This window comes from Mustelus asterias, chromosome 6 (assembly GCF_964213995.1).
Source record: "Mustelus asterias chromosome 6, sMusAst1.hap1.1, whole genome shotgun sequence".
Taxonomy (NCBI): domain Eukaryota; kingdom Metazoa; phylum Chordata; class Chondrichthyes; order Carcharhiniformes; family Triakidae; genus Mustelus; species Mustelus asterias.
Window position 1 is genome coordinate 115,644,819 of NC_135806.1, and position 20,880 is coordinate 115,665,698.

Here is a 20,880-nt window from a genome sequence, read left to right on the forward strand (position 1 = left end):
GTATATTTAATATTGAATCTACTGAGACCCCTCTTTCAGCTTCACCTGTAGCTATTTTGCCATCATCCTTTTTTTTCTAAACTTTCCATGTGCATTTTCCATTTGTTTGTGTGATAATTCACCTGTCAATTTTCTGTCCATATTCACATTTTGTCCAACTCAGTCTAATTATGAGCTGCTTCCCTGAATCTACTGCCCTATTTTGGTGCCATCTGCAAATTTGAACATTTGCATGGAGGGGTCATTTATGTTAATTGGTCGATCCAATTTTGGCTAAGATCAAGCCCAAGATCAGGTGCTGTGCCTTCTCTTTTCAACTTGGATCTTGTTTGTCTCTTTTGGGGAGACCATGAATTGGATTCAATTTGAATTGTATTTTGGAGCAAGCAAGGAGATGGATTAAGGCCTTATCCTGTCCACTAGTATTGGCTTTGTAGCTTTAAGAATTAAGTAATTTAAAAATAAATAAGCACAGAGATGCCCATTCAGTACTACCTCCTCTTCCCCCCCCTCACCACTCTCCTCAAAACCACTTCTAATGAGTACTCATTCTTTTCTGCCTTTCAGCCAGTTAACAGTTCCCAAAAACCTTCCTGAATCTCTGTTTTGAGTTTAATTAACCCCTTTTATGTGGATCTTCTCCAAATACGTTTTTGAAGCTCAGAGACATTAAGTCATCAGGACTTTCACAGTTGCATGAAGATCTTCCCCTTTTGGCTCCATGCTGGCTACTAGGTTACGTGTGCACAGACAAATCTAATGAGTGATCATAATATGATAGAATTCTTTAACAAGGTGGATAGTGAGGGTAGTTGATTCTGAAATCAGGGTCCTGAATCTCAATAAAGGTAACTATGATGGTATGAGGCATGAGTTGACTATGATGAAGGAAGGACAGTGGACAGACATTGGCACGCATTCAAGGAATGAATAGGTGTGTTCCAAATGTTGTTTATTCCTATATGGGAATGTAGGAATATTATCTCTAATTTACAAGGGAAATTAGAGATCATATTAGATTCAAAGAAGAAGCATACAAATTGACAAGGAAAACCTGAGGATTGGGAACAATTTAAAATCCAGCAAAGGTGGACCAAGGGATTGACTAAGAAGGGGAAAATAGAGAATGAAAGTAAGCTAGCAGGGAACACAAAAGCTGACTATAAAAGTTTCATAGGTACGTAAAGAGAAAAAGAGTGACAAAAACAAATGTAGGCCCCTTACGATCAGAAATGGTGGAATTCGACGAGGAACAAAGAAATGGCTGAGGAACTAAATTCATACTTTATTCACGTCTTCCTTTGTGAAGATAGAAGCAATGTGTCGGACGTTCAGAGAAACACCAAGTTTTAGTGAGGAGCTGAAGGAAATCAGTATTAATAGAGAAATAGTTTTGGGAAATTAATGGGATTGAAGGTGGATCTCCAGGTCCTGAATCTTCATCCCAAAGTACTTAATGAAGTGGCTCTGGAAATAGTAGATCCATTGGTGGTCATTTTCCAAAATACTTTGGACTCTGGAACAGTTTCTACAGGTTGAAGGGTAGCTAATGTAAGCCCGCTATTCGAAAAGAGAAGTAGAGAGAAAACAGGGTATTATAAACCAGTGAGCCTACCATTGGTAGTAAGGAAGCTTCTAGAGTCCATTATCAAGGATTTCATAGCATTTGGAAAGCGGTGGTATAATCAGACAAAGTTAACATGGATTTATGAAAAGGAAATCATGCTTGACAAATCTACTGGAGTTCTTTGATGTAACTAGTAGAGTTGACCAAGGAGAACCGGTAGATGCGGTGTATTCAGACTTTCAGAAGGCTTTCAACAAGGTGTCTCATAGCAGATTACTATGTAAAGTTAAAGCGCATGGGATTGCCGGTAGTGTCTTTAGATCGATAGAAAGCTGGTTAGCAGACAGGAAACAAAATGTTGGAATAAATGGGTCTTTTTCTGATTGGCAGGCATTGACTAGTCGAGTATCAAAGAGATCTGTGCTAGGACCCCAACTGTTCACATTACATCTTAATGATTTGGACAAGGGAACAAAATGTATTATCTTAAATTTTTCAGATGATACAAAGTTGGGTGGGAGGATGAGCTATGAGGAGGATACAGACATGCTTCAGCGTGATTTGGACAGGCTGTGAGTGGGCATATGCATGGTAGATTCAGTATAATGTGGATAAATGTGAGGTTATCCTGGTAGCAAAAATAGGAAGGCAGATTATTATTTGAATGGGTATAAATTGAGAGAGGTGGATACTCAGCGAGACCATGGTATTCTCATGTATCAGTCACTGAAAGTAAGTGCACAGGTACAGCAGGCAGTAAAGAAGGCAAATGGTATGTTGGCCTTCATAGCGGGAGGATTTGAATATAGGGATGTTTTACTGCAATTGCACAGGGAGTTGGTGAGGCCACACCTGGAGTATTGCATGCAGTTGGTGTCCTTATCTGAGAAAGGATGTTCTTGCTAAAGAGGGAGTGCAGCAAAGTTTTACTCGGCTGATTCCTGGGACGGCAGGACAGCCATATGAGGAGAGATAAGTCGGAAAGGATTATGTTCACTGGAGTTTAGATGAGTGAGAGAGGGTCTCATAGGAATTTATAAAATTCTAACAGGGTTAGGCAGGGTAGATTCAGAAAGAATGTTCCCAATGGTGGGGGAGTCTAGAAGTTTGAGGATAAGGGGTAAAGCTTTTAGGTTAGAAGAAATTCCTTCACCCACAGAGCGGCGAATCTGTGGAATCCACTAGCACAGAAAGTAGTTGAGGTCAAAACGTTGTGTAATTTAACAAAGGATTTAGGTATAGCTCTTGTGGGTAAATGGATCAAGGGATATGGGGGGAAGGCAAGACATGGGTATTGCATTTTCTGATCTTAATGAAAGTTGGAGCTGGCTCAAAAAGCCGAATGGCCTACTGTTATTTTCTACGTATGTCTGTGTATTTTTATTGCTGAGGATAATTAATTCCTTTATTTTATATGGAAAAGAAGATGATGATGGAAGTTAGGTTTGCATAAATTACTGGTCAAGGGGAATGGACTAATTGGAGGGAGTAGGGGAAGTTGAAATGCCCTTGGACTAGTAACCCAGAAGTCCAAGTTAATGCTCTGGGGACACAGGTTCAAATCCTACCACTGCTGCTGGTGAAATTTAATTTCAGATTTATTAATTGAATTTAGAAATGAGTCTTACTAATGGTGGCCATCATAGGTCATTGTTAAAACCCATCTTGTTCACTTCTGTTCTTTGGGGAAGGAAATCTGTCATCCTTACCTGGTATGATCTATCGTAATTCCATACACACAGCAATGGGACTCTTAACTGGCCTCTGAAATAGCCAAGCAAGCCATTCAGTTGAAGGGCGATTGGGTAACAAATGCTGGTCTTGCCAGTGGTGCCCACATCCCATGAAAGAATGAAGAAAAAAAAAATTCCACTTGAGTTATTGTTCTAGGGGTGAAGAAGCCAACATTTTGAGCTAGTTCCATATTGTACTTAAAGTGCAAAATTGTCCTTGTGTGTCAGCATGCCCACTGAGTGTGGAAAATGCACTTTTTGTCTCCTGAGTCCTATTGTTTCTTGAATAAAAGTTAAAGTTTATTTATTAATCACAAGTTGGTTTGCATTCACACTGCAATGAAGTTACTGTGAAAATCCCCTTGTCGCCACACTCCGACACCTGTTCGGGTACACTGAGGGAGGATTTAGCATGACCAATTCACCTAACCTGCACATCTTTGGACTGTGGGAGGAAACCAGAGCACCCGGAGGAACCCACGCAGACACGGGGAGAATGTGCAAACTGCACACAGACAGTGACCCAAGCCGGGAATCAAACCCGGGTCCCTGGCGCTGTGATGCAGCAGTGCTAACCATTGTGCGACCGTGTTGCCCCAATTGATAGCAGACATTCTGATTTTTCCCATGACCTTCACTTTTTTTCCTGGTGTTGCTCAGATGTCACTGCAATGTCTCAGCACTTGGGAAATCTCACTCCAGTATTGTCTGCAGAGTGTTTTGCATGCCAAGGAAATCATGGCATTCATTTGATCTTGAGAATATTTTAAAATGGTATTCTACTGTTGTTAAAAATTCGCTTTAATTCTTCACGATGAAAATATTTATCTGTTAATACATTATAAGAGATGGTAGAAACCTCTGTAAATATGTTGTTGGGCTCCCTGACAGTCCAATGACTAAATGTGCTGTTTGATGTGGAACTAGTTCAATGACTAAATGTGCTGTTTGATGTGGAACTAGTTCAATGACTAAATGTGCTGTTTGATGTGGAACTAGTTCAATGACTAAATGTGCTATTTGATGTGGAACTAGTTCAGTGACTAAATGTGCTGTTTGATGTGGAATTAAGTCATAGGCAACAGTAAGTATGGAGGTTAATTTCTGAATTTTGCAGAGCTGGTCCATCTCAGTTTGGTCAATAGTCGGATTGCTATTGTGTTGGGCAGGGAAAGGTGGGAAAATCAGCAAGGGTTTGCACTCTGGATTGGTGTGTATACACACAAAGCACCCACTCCAAAAGTGAATGGGGTGACAGCAGGTTTGGTTTTGGCAGTGGTACCACCTGTCACTGTCTTAGCTCACAGTAAAGAATAGCCACTTAAGGCAGCCTATGTCCTTTAAGTGACCCAATAAGAGTCAGTAAGAGTGATTTTAACTTCCGATGGTAGGAAATTGATGGGAATGCATCAGTCACTTATTGAAAGGAGATGTAAAGTAAGCAGCCAATCCATAACCGCCGTCTTTCTGTTGCCAATAAAGGTTAAAGTCCTGGTATCTTCAGGACAGGAAAAAATACTTCTTTAGCTTCCCCTGTATTTAAAAAAAAAATGTTTTATGTTGTACAGATCTAGTGTTGAAAACAACCAAAGAAAGTCAGAAAAACCAGTCAGCCCAAATCTTGAGATGCTTAGAATGACACCAGGTGAGTTGGTTTGATAAAATCCGACTACTTCAAATGAAATATCATAAAGCTGGAGTGACCTTGTTATATTCCAGAAAGCCAAGTGGTGAAGGATATGGCACTGGAGCCAGTTTTTACACACTTTAAAAGCATTTATTTAAAGAGATCCACAACACAAATATCCAACTTCCACAGTATTAGTCTGTTCCTTTTTATATCACTTTTGATCCAACCAGAAAGTTGCCAATAAAGAAGAACTAAGTGCCTACTGACACACCAACAAAAATTAAAAACTTTGGTTAACCAGTCACATTGAAGTAGGACCAAGATATGGAGCAATTTCTTTACTCAGAGCCTTGTGAATGTTTGGAATTCTCTACCTCGAGAGTGGAAGTTTAAAGTTTAAAATATGTTTAAAGCAGAGATTGACAGATTTCTAAATATCAATGATATAATGGGATATGAAGATAGTGTAGGAAAAATGCATTGAAGTGGATGATAAGCCATGATTGTATTGAATGGTGAAGCAGGCTTGTTGGGCTGAATGGTCTACTGCTCCAGTGTTCCTATGTTGCCAGACATCCACCAAGTCATCGGACCTAACCAGGTCCCTCATTTTTCATTGCCGCCTGGCTGCATGGGGTATCTGAGCAACCCCTCACCTCAAGGGTACAGTTAAAATCATTGCCCACAGTGCTGTCATTGGAGGTAAGAAAGATTGGAGTTAACCAAAGGAGTGAGCCCACTGTGTGCTGGTTATTTTTTTGCATTCACCGGGTGAAGCAGTATGTCGCCCAGCCAGAGAATGAGATGAAGTAAGTGGCCTGGCTCAGGCTCTTTGACCCAGCCTGAACTGGAGTTGAGATGACACAAGTAGACATTTCTGGCCGCTCAAGGAGCCACTAAGGATTGTCTCCTGGAACAATATATATTCCCTGCAGGAACCACACAGCGTCCTCCTCACCTTCCACCCACCTCCCCTCTTAAGATGTGAAAAATGAGAATTTTCTGCTCCAGTTGATGTTGAGGCTGGTATTGGTTGTCTTCATTATGACAGTCTAGTGAATCTACCATCAACACCCTATAGTGGGGAGGTAGCAGTCATTAATGATCCTCCATTCTCAGCAGCCCAGTGAGGAAAGCTTTCATCTGCACAGGTTGAGTTGGCTCATGTCCTTGTTCATGCCGATGGTCCTTTATAGCAGAGTAGACAGATGTAACCGCAGATTATCCCTGGTCAAAGAGTCATGGAGATTTACAGCATGGAAACAGGCCCTCCGGCCCAACTTGTCCATGCCGCCCTTTTTTTAAAAATGACTAAGCCAGTCCCAATTGCCCACGTTTGTCCCATATCCCTCGAGAGCCATCTTACTCATGTAACTGTCCAGATGCTTTTTAAAAGATAAAATTGTACTGCCTTTACTACTACCTCTGGCAGCTTGTTTCAGACACTCACCACCCTCTGTGTGAAACAATTGCCCCTCTGGACTCTTTTGTATCTCTCCCCTCTCACCTTAAACCTGGTGCTATACACCAAGCCATAGTCGGCCTCCTGGGTATTCCCATTAGCAACTGAGCTGCCTGCAGCCCAGTTGGCCCTACCTCTGACATGGAGAGAGACCTCTTTCTGTCAATGTCTCAGGCACCACTCCACCCAACTCCTCTCTCTCGTGTGCATGCTCTCTCGCTCGCTCCTGCACTCTAGTTATATGGTATGTGTATGCTTTGCCAAATGAACACCTGTGTCTCACTCACACAGAGTCACACATGGGATCACTTGCAGAAAGGGATCACATGCGCCAAGGAGCTAAGCTCAAGGTTCTGAGCGTTTGGACACCGGAATGAGAGTAGAGAGAGAGCGAGGTGGCGGCACTAGCCTCGGCTGACTGGGTTGCTCTGGAGGCCCATGAGATTGGACAGTTTTTGTACCTGTCCCATCTCCTTGCTGGCATGGTATTGGATGCCACCAGATGTCTGGAAGATACGGGAGACAGCAAACACCAACCCCCTCCCCAAGTATTGAATGCCAAATGTCATATTTGTGCCCTCTATGCAAAGACATGGTGACAGGAGGCAAAGATATGGGAGTTGAGTGGGATCAATACACCCCCCTGTTGATGAAGATGTTTGAGGAACAGTTCACCCTAGCTAAGGCGCTGAGCCGTTGAGGCATAATCGGCAGGACAGTGGCCTCTATAGAGTACATCGGAAGGCAAGTCCCATCCACCATGATCCTCCTCTTGAAGGCAAGGTGCTCCACCTACTTGGTCTTCAGAAAGAATACGGCCTTACCATACGTTTAAGGCAGCTACAATGGCTGAAGGGCTGACAACCCCAGCCGTGGTCTGGAGGCATGCCTCTAATGTCACGTTGGGGTGAGTGCAGCTTTTTACCTCAATGCATTTTAGTCATTAACATAAGTGGCAGCCGTTCCCATGCATGTCCTTGCAGACCCTGCCACAGAGTCACCGTTGTAGTTATGTGAGTTACACTCAACTCAAGTGTCAAGCCTGATGTTTTTGATGATAGCCTTCATTTGCATGGAAGGGCAATAAGAAGAGAAAAATCCCTCCCTTTAGATAATGAAGGGAAATTGGCTTCATGTCTTCAATGCAATTCTAAAACATAAACAGTACTGAGTACGAAGACCAAAGGTTGTGTTGCTTGCCAATCAGATATAATAAGCAAAAGATAGGAAGGAAGGTGAAAATGTTTCGGGGACAGGGTCACCTACTCGAAGCCAGGCTTAGGTAGATAGCTGCAGAGTGCGTTTTCTAGTCTCCGGTAGTGATCTTGCTGGTGGTGGGGAGATGTGATCACCCGGGGCAGCAGGAACGAGCCTGGCACAATCCTTCTCCAGGCACGTTCGGGCTCCAGCTTACACTGGCAGCAGCAGAATCAGCAGCATTACCTCTCCTCACCATTGAACAATGACCATTCTAATCCAGAAAGCTAGTTGATGAAAGATAGAATTGTTGCCAATCTTTACACACTATAAGCATTTGGTTGCAGAGTTACACTTTGCAAGTATGCATGTCCTAAGTCAATCCCCAAAGTTCCAGTGTGTTCATTTTTATAGGAGCACAAAATCCTACTTCTTGTCTACTCTGCATACAATTAACAGGCCAAACTGTCACAGGTTGACCTGAGTTGCCCCTATATCTGAGCAATCTGGCTGTCAAAGGCAACTATGTCACATTTTGGTTTTTTTTTAGTGGTTTGCCCTGTTTGGAAAGTATTTTTCCTGATGCTGTTACCTCATTGGCGGATAAATCTAAATAAAAATGCTAAATTATCAAATCAGTTGATGTAACATGATATGCATGCAAAATAGTAAAACATGGATTTAAAACGTATATGTGCCCTCTCAAGTAGCTTGTGGTACGCAACTGTATAGCCCACGGATTGGATGTCCTACCATAAAAGCTCACTACAGATGCAAATTGAATGAAGTATTTCAACCAGAGTTGTTGTGTTGTTGAGAGAACGGTGCAATTGTGAACGGCGATTGGAAGGGAATCCAAACAATTATTTAAATATCTGGCAGTATCCTTAGTTATGGATTGAAAAGTCTCTTTGTCTTTATATTTCGAGGCTGGTTTTGAGATGGCGGTGCTATATCAGGCTGCCTCTTAACTTCCATTTTGTGCGGTCCTTCATTATAAGTTGAGCAGAACCAGAACCAATGAATACAGCGGCAGCTCATTAGAAAGTTGGATATCCGCTATCGATAGAACAGGGATTTGACCTTTAGACTACTAACTGCAGTTGAGAGTCAGAGAAGTACATGTTTGGCATCAACTTCAGTTGTTACATGTTACAGTTGAGCATATTTTATAAATTTCTCAAATGGTCTACTCTTTCTTATTGGCCCACGTTTCATCTGCTGATGACTTTCCTACAAGAAACTAGCAATTATGGCCTCTCTTGCTGTTTTATTCATGCTAAATCCGTGAAAGCCAGTTAATACCAGTGTTAAAACGGAACTGTCTGAGGCATAACAAACCTGAACTTTTCTCGATTTCAGCAAAATTAGTATGTAATACTTTAAAACTGTCAAACTTCTTATAAAAGCTATCGGTTGCACTTGCAAGATTGCAGCATACAGAATAAAACTGAAAGTCTTTTATTTTGCATATTTGATGAACTAGGTCTTCAACAGAAACAAAGGCTTTTACAGGAAAAGCATCTGAAGGCAAAATCCTTAGTGGATAAGATCCCTGTGGGCGGTGGGGTAAGTATTTATCTGTGTGTTCTGAATGCTTTTTCTTGTATTAGATTACATCCTGATCTTTGCTGAGAATACAATGTACTGGGGCATCTAACAAGCATAGTTGCGTTTCCTTTGTACATCTGTGGTGTTCCATTAGGGGGTGAAAGGTGCATTTATATATTCTCATTAAGTGCTACTCTTTAAAATAAAATTCAAATACCGAAATGAACAGATGCAAGCTAAATAAATCATTTAGTTTCCTTCAGTTATTTAAAATTTTAGCACCTGATAGTCGATTAGGGGAGAAAAATTCAATCTGTCTTTATCTCGCTCTAGGGTATCCATTATTTAATAAACCACAGACACCAGGGATAATGTGGTGCAATTTAGAATGATGAGACATGAGCTCTTGGGCAGAATTTTACGATCCTACGCCGATGAGTTTGTAGACAGAGGCGGCCATAAAATTTCTCGAATAGCCTTCCTGTGGGTTCATATCTGCCCTGACCTCACTGTAATTCTATGCTGGGACAAGCAATGCCTAGGCCAGCCTGCCCACTGTTGCCCCAACTGGGGGACTGAATGGATAATTATTGACCACTTAGGGCTGTTTCTCACCAACCATCAATTTTCAGATTGACAGGAAAAGTTCAGGGTAGGGGTGAAGCCCAAAATAGTAATCCTGTTCTGGCCTCGTGCAGGAAGGTGGGGAGGAGTTTGGGAAAGCAGTGCTCCTCTATCAGCGACTTCCTATTAACGTTGGTCCTACCTCTATCTCTACCAACCCTCCCTTCTGCCTGGGCCTCACCTTTGCACCTTGTCCTGAGGCCCTCTCCCACCACAATTTACCTGGTCCTGGACACTTGTGCCTTGGGGACTGTTTGCAGTCCTGTCCTAGCACTGCAAGAACTAGAGTGCTACTGGCTAATCAGATTGGTTGGTAGCTCTCTGAGGCGAGGCCTTTCTTGGCCCATGACTTCAATTCCTCATTTTTGAGAGTGATCGTCTTAGCAATGTTGTCATAGGAGCTGCTGACCAGCCACAAAACCTTGCATAACATGGAGCAGATATCCATAATTGCCCTGGTGTTGCTCGTCTGCCTTCTAACTACTGGTGTAAGGTGAGTGTTGGTGAGCCTAGGAGCTGAGCACCCACCATCCCTCACTTGTAGATTATGTGGAACTATCTGAGAAATTGTTTCATCATTGTGTAGTGATGTCCCTAATAAGGGCGATTCACATCAATTGGCATCAAATGATGAGAGGTAAGGTTTGTGACAGACAAGGCCATGATTAATGCCCATGCCACTTGCCTTCAGATGGTGGCAGTATGCCTTTACCTACATGAAGTGGCTTACCAGACCACTATTGAGAGATAACCACATAGTGAAGACTGCAACAACTTTGTTAAAGATGACTTATAAATCTTAGTAAAATGGCCCAAGGCAATTTTGTAGGAACACAATTGAACAAAAATTTGATGCTGAATTACAAAAGAGCATGTTAAGACAAAAGGCCAACAGCTTGGTCAAAGAGGTAGGTTTTAAGGGAGGCCTTAATGGAGAATAGATCGGCAGAGAGATTTAGGGAAGACATTGCAGAGTTTAGGGCCTAGGCATCTGAAGGCATGGAGGCCGAAGTGGCATGATTAAAATCCAGGATGGATAAGAGGCAAGAATTGGAGGAGCACAGAGATCTCAGAGGGCTGACTGAGATTGAAGAGCTAGGGAGAATCAAGGCCATGAAAAAAGTCAAAAACTAGGATGAGAGCAGAGGCATGAATAGGCCATATCAGGAAGTGATGGCAATTTCCAATTCCTAAAGAATATTAGTGAACCAGTTGGTATTTTATAAGGATAGAGCTAATTTTACTGTAACATATTTTCTAGGACTAGCCCAGATTAGATGCTTTATTAAATTTAATTTCACAGTTTATTATGGTAGGATTAAACTCTCAACCCCTGGGTTGGTAGCCCAGTACCATAATCATTTCCTTGTGAGCTAATACATTTTATTTAATAGAAAAATGTTCAAATAAAATTCACTGTCTGCTATTTTTAACTACAGTAATAAAAATCTTATCAGGCTTGTTGAGGTTTTAATTTCCATGGAAGCATTTGGAAAAGAAGTTGAGGGCAGTGTGGCCAACAGGTCTTATTCCAGCAGGCTATAAATGTCTTCCGCCACTTGACAGGAAACCCCAAGCCTCCTGAGACTATCCTGCTGAGGAAGCTTATCCTCCGCCTATATGATCTTCTCTCTTCTGATTCCCTCTCTCCTTTGGAGTTGCAGGTCTGAGCAGCAGGCTTTTTTTTATTCTTTCAAAGGATATGGGTGTCTCTGGCAAGGTGAGCCTATGTTACCTATCCTTGATTACCCTTGAGAAGGTGGTCTTGAGCCAATGTAGTCCACGTCATTTAGCACTTGCATCACTTTTAGAAGGCGTCACAGATTTTGATCCAGAGACAGTGAAGAAATTTACATTGTTCCAATCAGGATTGTGCATGGCTTGGGTGGAACTTGCAGGCGGTGATATTCCCATGCGCCTGCTGTCCTTGCTTTTCTAGATAGTAAAGGTTTGCAAGATGCTTTCAAAGGAACCTTAGTGCATCTTGTAGATGGTACACACTACTGCCACTCTGCTTCAGTAGTGAAGGGAATTAATGTTTAAGCTTTCAGATGGGGTGCCAATGTACCAGGCCTCTTTGTCCTGTATGGTGTCGTGTGTAGATATGCAGCTGTATATTTTAAATTATGGAGATAGTCATAAGAAGTGTGCAACTCTCTTACCGGGCAAAGTCAATTAAAATGAGATTCAAAAAGTCCACAGCAGTGTGACAAACCGATTCAACCTATTCAGAAGCTGCCACGGTAATGAAAGTGCTTGTTTGAAGGGTTAAGTGAAACCTTTCATTATTTTGCCTTGGAAAATTCTGGAATAAATTTTCATCCCCCTGTGTCATACTTTCAACATAGGTTACTCATTGGATAAGTGCAATGATTTTTAAATGATTTGAAATACCTTTAAACATGATCACTAACTGTATAGTTTTGGGAAATAGATGAAATGTCACAGTTTACTAATCTGAGTAAATTGGGTGGTTGAGAATTTTGAGTGCATAACAATACAGTGTGATTTTACTGTGGCAAGTAAGAGTGAATTGAAAGGTACTATTGGGAATGGAAAAAGATATCGGTGGCATTTTTCAATCCGTGCAGAATGTAGTTTTTTTAAAATCAGCCTACCTCTCTGTGTTGGAAAGGGGAGGCTGTGTCGATGTAACCAGACTACAAACTGTAACATTGCACTTCTGATACTTGCTGTTATTATCACAGTTCCTTCAGGTCATATCATCCTGAACATATGCTGCTGTCACAATGTTACTGTAACACGACATTCCAAAATCTCATCAACTTTGTAACACAAACAGTAGTTAAAGTAGCCAAGGTAGTGATTATTGAAGTTGTATCCTTTTTTTCAAGAAATTTGATTCGTCCCTTTCTTATTTCCTGTTATGAAGTGACATGTCCTGCTGTTTGCTGGAGGAGTCTTGTATTTGTAATAGTGTTGCTTTGTTTGGGAACTGTAAGCTCCGGTACCTCAAGTTCTTAGACTGCCACATTGATTTGTGGCACTATAATTATGCAAAGCCTTTTCCATTCTCTCCTCTCTGATAAGCACTTATCTGAGTTGATTCCATCCAGACTAAATAACTTCGTGTATTTGATCTCAACTAATTGCTTTTCAATTATAAGTTTTGGGGCGGGGGGTGGATACATTGGATATGGAGCACAAAATCGGATCTGTAGTGGAGTAGATCATAGGATGTAGAAGTAGGCCATTTGGTCCATCAGATCATCTTCACCATTCAATAAGATTGTGACTTTCTCGCCTTATCCCCATAACTCTTGATTCCCTTACTGATTAAAAATCTGCCTATCTCAGCCTTGAACATACTTAACGACCCAGCCTCTACAGCCCGCTGCAGGAAGGAATTCCACAGATTCACTACCCTCTCATTGAAGAAATTCCTTCTCATCTCTGTCTCAAATGGGTGACCTCTTACTCTGAGATTATGTCCTCTGGTCCTAGACTCTGCCACAAGGGGAAACAACCACTCAGCATCTACCCTGTCAAGTCTCCTGAGAATCCTATATGTCTCAATAAAGTTGCATCTCATTCTTCTAAACTCCAGTGAGTACAAGCCCAACCTCTCCTCCATACCCGGGATCAACCTCGTGAACCTTCTCTGGACTGCCTTCAATGCCAGTATAATAGATAAGTGGACCAAAACTGTTCACAGTATTCCAGATGTGCTCTAACTAGTGCCTTTATAGTTTTAGTAAGACTTGCAAGTCTATACTCCATTCCCTTTGAAATAAAAGCCAACATTCCATTTGCTTTCTCTATTACCTGCTGAACCCGTATGAGGACCCCCAAATCCCTTTCTGCCGTCTTTCTCCATTTAGATAATATTCAGCTCCTTTATTTTTCTGACCAAAGTGCACATTTTTCTACATTATATTCTATCTGACAAGTTTTTGCCTACTCAACCTGCCTATATCACCCACCCTCACTATTTGCCTCCCATCTATTTTTGTGTCATCTGCCAACTTGGCAACAGTTAAAATGATTTAAATGTACATTCGACAACATCTTCAACAAATTACTGTGGTAGAAATTAATTCACTTCCCTCATCCAAGTCATTAATATATATTGTAAATAATTGTGACCCCAGCACTGGTCCTGTGGCCTAATCCGATGTGATGAATCTATAAAGATGTTATGTCAAATCTCTGTGAATACAAGGAAATGTAGTTTTTACTAGTAAATGTATGCTCTTAAAGCAACAAAATCCACAAATCTGACACAAACGGGTAATAAAATGAAAAATTATACTAAGTTTAGAAGATTGCAAAAAAATTGGGGAGGTAAGAATATCACCGTAGAGTTGAGCTAAAAAGCAATGGTGCAGAGTAGGGGGAATTTTACTCCATATCAAGCTCTACTATACCTAACTTGGGGGGTCAAAGTGTTTCCATTCCCAAACATGGGAGATCATTACGTTGAATAGCAAAAAAAATCACCATAAGAATTAAGCTAACATAAATTTAAAGGAAAGTCTTGTGTTTAACACAGGCATTTAATGATCTAATTTCTATATTTGCAGATCAGCCTATGGCCAGAAATGGATGATATGAGACTTACTAAAAGAGAAGTACTTGTTCTCATTGCATCATCTTTGCTCCTCAGTTTTGCTGTCGTCACCTTGTTTGAATACTTGCATGGTACGTGGTCACTTTAGTACTGGAAGAGTCAAAGTCTCATTTAAATTATTCATTTTATTCACCACAGTTTTGGTTCCCAAAAGTAGAGTAGAGGAAGTTCTGATGAAAGGCTTCTCTTCAAAATGCTTTTCTTCTTCAAATGTTGATGGAAATACACATTGGTCCCAATGTTTTATTTTTCTTAATATTGATCATTTACAGTTTTTCCTAAGGTTAAAATATTTTATTTGAAGTTGTTGAATTTTTGCACTCTGATTTGTGATCTGGCTGGATTATGGGATTTTTAATTTCATCATTTAAAAAAAAATTCTCATGGGTTGCGGCTGTTACTGGCGAGGGCATCATTTGTTGCCCATCCTTAATTGTCCAAAGCTTCTTGGTCCATTTCGGAGGTAGTTAATTGGGGAGTCCACATCCCATCTGCGTCGATGAAGCATTTTCTCTGTCTCCATATTGACCCACTTATTCAGCTACATGGGTAAGATGGGTACAGAGGGATATGGGCCAAACACGGGCAATTGGGACTAGCTTAGGGGTTTAAACAAAAAGGGGTGGCATGGACAAGTTGGGCCGAAGGACCTGTTTCCATGCTGTAAACCTCTTTGACTCTGAGAGTCTTATCGCATTACTGAGAGTCTGGAGTCACATTCATGCCAAACCAGATAAAGGCTGCAGATTTCCTTCCTGAAAAGACATTTGTAAACCAAATAGGTTTACAATCAACAATAGTTTCAGCTCTGACGAAGATTCTTGCGGACTCGGAACGTTAACTCTGTTTCTCAGAGCCATGTGAATTTGGACCATCGCTGAGTTACGTGCTGCGAGATAGATTTGTTTACGGTGTAAATAACTTAAATATACAAAAAAAAAGCAACTGGCAGAGGATAAGATTTCCTTGGAGAAAGCCATGGAAATAGCTCAGGAGATTGAGAGTGTGGAGAGAGGCGCTCTCAAAGTTGCAGTGTGTGCATACAGGCGAGGTGAATCAGCTATGGTGCCAAACTTTGGCAAGTCAGGAGGGCAGAGTTGACTGTGCAGAAGAGAAGAGCAGAAACTCAGTGAGCTTGGCAGGGAACAGAAGAGAAATTAAACCGGTCAACCAACCAGATATTCTGATGAATGTTATAGGTGCAGTGGAGATCACCCCCAGGAAAAATATCACTTCCAGGATTCTATCTGTTTTGGCTGCAATTGGAGAGGCCACATCCAAATTAAGTGCTGAGCCAAACAGGATACACCTTGAACAAAAGAAAAACTGGACTCCAGTGCTTAATTTAGAATATTATTCAGAAGAGGAGTTTTGGATATATTAATTGAATAATCTCATAGGAGTAAATCGGATCCTATAGTAATAGTACCCTTGGTAAACAGGCGGCCACTAAGCATGGAAGTGTTACCATCACAGGGGAGCAGACATTTAAATACCTTCAAGGCGAAGTTCAGCCCCTAAGGTTAAGTAATAACAACAGGTAGATTGGCCACATATACAGGGGAAGTCCTAAAAATTTTGGGAACAACATCCGCTCCAGTCTAATTAACTGCTGTTCATTATTGCAAAAGGCCAAGGTCCTAGTCTCATTGGATAAGATTGGTTACATCGGATAAAAATAAATTGGCTAGATATCTTCAGCATATTTGATGGTAGTTTACGAGAGGTTTAAAAACAATATACCCTGAGGTTTTTCAAAATGAATTAAGTTGAATTCGGGTAGTCGAGACTAAAATTTACATTAACTCGTATGCTACCCTAAAATATTTTGGAGCTTGCCCAGTGCCTTATGTTTATTTAAAGTTTATTTATTAGTGTCACAAGTAGGCTTACATTAACACTGCAATGATGTTACTGTGAAAATCCCCTGGTTGCCACACTCCGGCTGTTGGGGTACACTGAGGGAGAATTTAGCATGGCCAGTGCACCTAACCAGCACGTTTTTCGGACTGTGGGAGGGAACCAGAGTAGACACAGGAAGAATATGTGGACTCTGCACAGACTGTGACCCAAGCCAGGAATTGAACATGGGCCCCTGGTACTGTGAGACAGCAATGTTAAACACTGTGTGCTGCCCATACTGCCCATAACGTTACATCAAAAAGTCGAGGTAGAACTTTAAATGTTTGGAAGAATTTGGATTCATTAGGCCAATACAGTTTTCTGAATGGGCTGCCCTCATCGTACCCATAATAAAATCAGACAGGGCTGTCCACAGTTGTGGGGACTACAAATTAACTATCCAGCAATCAAGCTAGACAAATATCCAATTCCAAAAACTGAGGATCTTTAGGCAAAGTTAGCAGGAGGCCTAACATATACAAAATTAGACATGAGCCAAGCCTATCAAGGATTAGAATTGGATGAGGATTCAAAATAAATTTGTCACAATTAACAGCCACAAGGGTTTATTTTGATATTCCCGGTTACCTTTTGATGTGTCTTCAGCATGTGCAATTTTTCAACGCACCATGGAAAGTTTATTGCAAGACGTACCCGAAGCAGTGGTATACTTGGATGATCTTTTAATAAGTTTCTCCAGAAGAGCATTTGACAAACCTAAGAAGTGTTTAAGAGATCCAATGCGGCAGGGGTGCGACTTTCAAGAGAGAAGTGTACCTGTCAGGCCCGCGAGGTCACTTGACTTGGATTTAAAGTTTATGCCAAGGGGCTCGACCTCAAGAAAAAGTAAAAGCTATAAAGGAAGCACCAGCGCCTAAAAATGTATCAGTGCTAAAGTCTTTTTTGAACATGGTTAATTATTATGGCTAGTTTATACCAAATCTAGCAACATTACTGGCACCGTTACATCTACTTTTCAAAAATAAATCGACATTAGTATTAAAGCGAATCACAAAAAGAAGCTTTGTGAGAAAATTAAATTTGCTTTACAATCTTAAGATTTGCCAGTCCAATTCGACCCAAAAAGAGAGATAATTCTAACATGTGATGCTTCATCTTAACATGTGATGCATCACCAGTTGGCATAAGGGCAGTTTCATAGAATGGAAGAGGGCGTAGAACGGCCCATCGCTTTTGCATCAAGAGCCTTAACTGATGCCAAGAGAAAATACTCCCAAATTGAGAAAGAAGGGCTAACCATCATTTACGGAGTTAAAAATTCCACCAGTATGTTTACGGGCGTCACTTCATGATCATCGCCGATCACGAGACACTATTAGGGTTATTTTGCGAAGACAAACTTCTTCCTCCAATTGCATCAGCTGAAGTCCAACGGCAGGCTTTACTTCTAGCAGCATACAAGTATATGCTCCCACACAAACCAGGTACCAAAATATTGAACGCAGATGCCCTGAGTCACCTCCCATTGCCTCGAACAATATCACCACCCTCAGGACCACAAGAAATAGTATGAGCTTTCAACTTCTTGGTTATGTTGCCTGTATCGTCAAAACCGATTCAGAATTAGACTCGGAGACCCAGTCCTTCCAGAGTAAAGCGGATGGTTTTCCGTGGATGGCATTGCGACATATCGGGCCAATTCAAGCCTTTCCAGCTCTGCAAAGATGAACTGAGCTGTGATGACAGAGTGTCACTGTGAGGATCTAGAATTGAGGTTCCTGGCACAGCAAGAGGAATGTTACTCCAGGAATTGCACAATGCTCACCCAGGTCAGACTAAAATGACAATGCTCGCAAGCAGTTACACTTGGTGGCCAGGCATTGATAAAGATATTAAAAATCTAGTAAGGCATTGTGATCAATGCCAATCACAACAAACACTGCCACCTTTGGCTCACTTGCTCCCATGGGAACAGCCTGGTCAATCTTGGGCACGGTTACATGTGGATTTCGCTGGTCCTTTTCTGGCCACTATGTTCTTAATTACTGTCGATGCCCATTCCAAGTAGCTTGATATCCATGAAATGAGCACAAAAACGTCATCCGCAGTGATCAAAAAGCTACGACGAACCTTTGCTACGCATAGCTTGCCAGAAGTTTTGGCCTCTGATAATGGCACTGCCTTTACAGAAGCAGAGTTTCAACATTTTATGCAAAATACAGAATACTATATGTGTGTACGACACCCTATCACCTAGCTTTGAATGGCTTAGCAGAACATCTGGATGTTCAAGTCAGCAAAGGTAAAGCAGCCGGGCACACTATTACGATTGAAGTTTGCTAGATTCCTCCTCACTTGCAGGACGACACTACATGTTACTACAGGAATATCCAGCACCGAGCTACTAATGGGGAGGCGCCTCTGGACAAAACTTGACCTAGTGTTTCCCAATTTAGCGGGGAAGGTGGAAATGAAACAGGGTGTACAAACAAGATATACAGATATCTCAATTCTGTAAAGGGTGATTGGTCATTTGAGGTCAATTACTTGGTACTCATCAGGAAGATTGGTCCAGTTTGGGTCCCCAGGAAAATCGTAACAAAAACAGGCCCAGTGTCCTATCTGACCTCCAAGGAAGAAAAGTAAGCAAACGTGCTGACCACATAAGGAAGAGCGAATCTTAACACGACACAAACAGTGGGATTATCTAGAAGCATCTGTCAGCATGCCTCCAATAGTGCCAAATTCAGTGGTTCGGTTTATTTCCAAGGAAGGCCCTTGTGTTGTTCCTATGGGAATTGGAGCAGATGTCTGCACTAGCACACCACCTGAAACTGTAACCCGACTGCTACTTAAGACATCCCTACCTCAACTGAGGTAGAGCTAGCCAGAGAGCTGAGACATTCTCAGAATTCAGAAGCCTCTTGACAGACTGAAATTTTGAGAGACTGTACTGCATCACCCAAGCATTTTTTAAAATATAAATTTATTGTCTATTCTGGTAGATAGTAATGCAGTTGTAAAGAATTTAAGGCGGGAGAGAGATGTAGTAGCGTGGCAGAGCGTGATACGTGGCAGTTGAGCATGGGTTTGAGAGCGTAGAGCGGCAGTTGAACGTGAGTTCAAGCTTGCATTGCAGCGATTGGAGAATTGGGGTTGAGCTTTGGCAGTTGACTCTCAGGATTCGAAGAGTAAGGAAGTTTTTGTTGTCCTCCTATGTACATAGTTTGCTTCGGATAAGCAATTTAATTACTTTAACCTGCCAAGTATTTGTAGAGCCTCACAATTATTTCATTAATCCATGTCCCCAGAGTATTAGCCTGGGTCTCTTGATTACGAGTCCACTGACATTGCCACTGTCTCGCTTGAGACAATGCTCAGTTTAATCATATTTGAGTCTCTGATGCCTGGAGAATCTTCCTGCTACATGATGTTTTGTGCAATCTGAACAATTTGCTCTTAAATCTCTGTCCTTTAATAGGGCACACCAAGTCACCATGACAGTGTTCATGATCAAATCTCTCTGTTTTTAGGCCCACTACTGTTGCATTTGAATTACTATAGTGGGAGAGTGAGGACGTTCCATGGGTACCACCCTATTGCAAGCAGCTCAGAAGTAGCACTCAACCAATCACTCATAAGGTGGCACAAAGATTTCTGGAACCTACTGGTGAGTAATCAGGGTTCCCTGATGCTTTCCTTACCAGCAACTCTACATAAACTACAACCAGTCCAAAACTCCATTGCTTGGCTATTATAAACAATGTTCTGCTCCCCTATTTATCCATTAAATAGAATGCGTGAGGCCCTCTTGCTTCTAAGTCAATAAGTTATGGTTCTGTGGAACCTGAGTCTACAAATAAGGTAGTTGAACACATTGTTTAAAAAAAGGATCTCGTTCATATAAATAAATAATGAAGTTTAAGAAAACAGTAGTACCAAAAAGAAAACAGGAGCACAAGTGAACAGGTCTGAAGCCCGCACATGTTCAGAAGTAAGAAGGGCTTATAACAACAGTCTAGCACTGCCCCACCCCCCCTTAAGTTTCAAACCCCATTCGGACTGTAATACAATGAAAATAATGTCTCAACTAGATGAACATCTATTAGGAGCTTTGCGGTTGCATTGCAACCTACACAATACCACTAGTGAATCTTGTAACGGTGGATCTGGAATCGGAGGTGAGAATCTGTGCAGGAACGTTCCTCCTCCACTCCCATAGCAGAGTAAACTGGCCAATCTGGAAACATGGGAACCACTTCCTGGGGAATGCCCATAGCAGCATTATCTTCTGCCATGTTATCTGTAATGCTTGCTGACTCTGAAACATTTCCTGACTCGGGGTCATACCTCAAGCGAATATGGTCTTGGTGTCTGGGAACAACTCTTCCGTTTGGCAGTCTCATGAGTCAAGCTACTGGACCACTTTGGTTTAAACTTATTACTACCAACGTAGACCTGATCATCCGGTTTGAACTGCCTCTCTTTGGAATGGAAGTCATATCTCTCCGTCTGCTTCCCTTATCTTCTCACTTTCGCTCTGAGATCTGGACGAAGCAGATCCAGATGAGACTTTGGCCTTCTACCTAACAACAGTTCCACAGGAAAGAGCCCTGTGGTGGATTGTGGTGTGATATGATACTGGAATTAAAATCTTGAAAG

At 41.6% G+C, this 20,880-nt stretch overlaps 1 protein-coding gene across 3 annotated transcripts in view; it reads left to right on the forward strand.

Annotated features, from left to right (window-relative positions):
- Positions 1 to 20,880, forward strand: part of LOC144495105 (uncharacterized) — a 43,307-nt gene that overhangs the window by 6,553 nt on the left and 15,874 nt on the right. For all 3 annotated transcript variants that reach the window (XM_078214995.1, XM_078214994.1, XM_078214996.1), the window contains 4 exons: positions 4,869 to 4,945; positions 9,076 to 9,158; positions 14,309 to 14,426; positions 19,752 to 19,888. In XM_078214995.1, the coding sequence (XP_078071121.1) occupies positions 4,869 to 4,945; positions 9,076 to 9,158; positions 14,309 to 14,426; positions 19,752 to 19,888 (415 nt within the window). The remainder of the gene's footprint in view (positions 1 to 4,868; positions 4,946 to 9,075; positions 9,159 to 14,308; positions 14,427 to 19,751; positions 19,889 to 20,880) is intronic.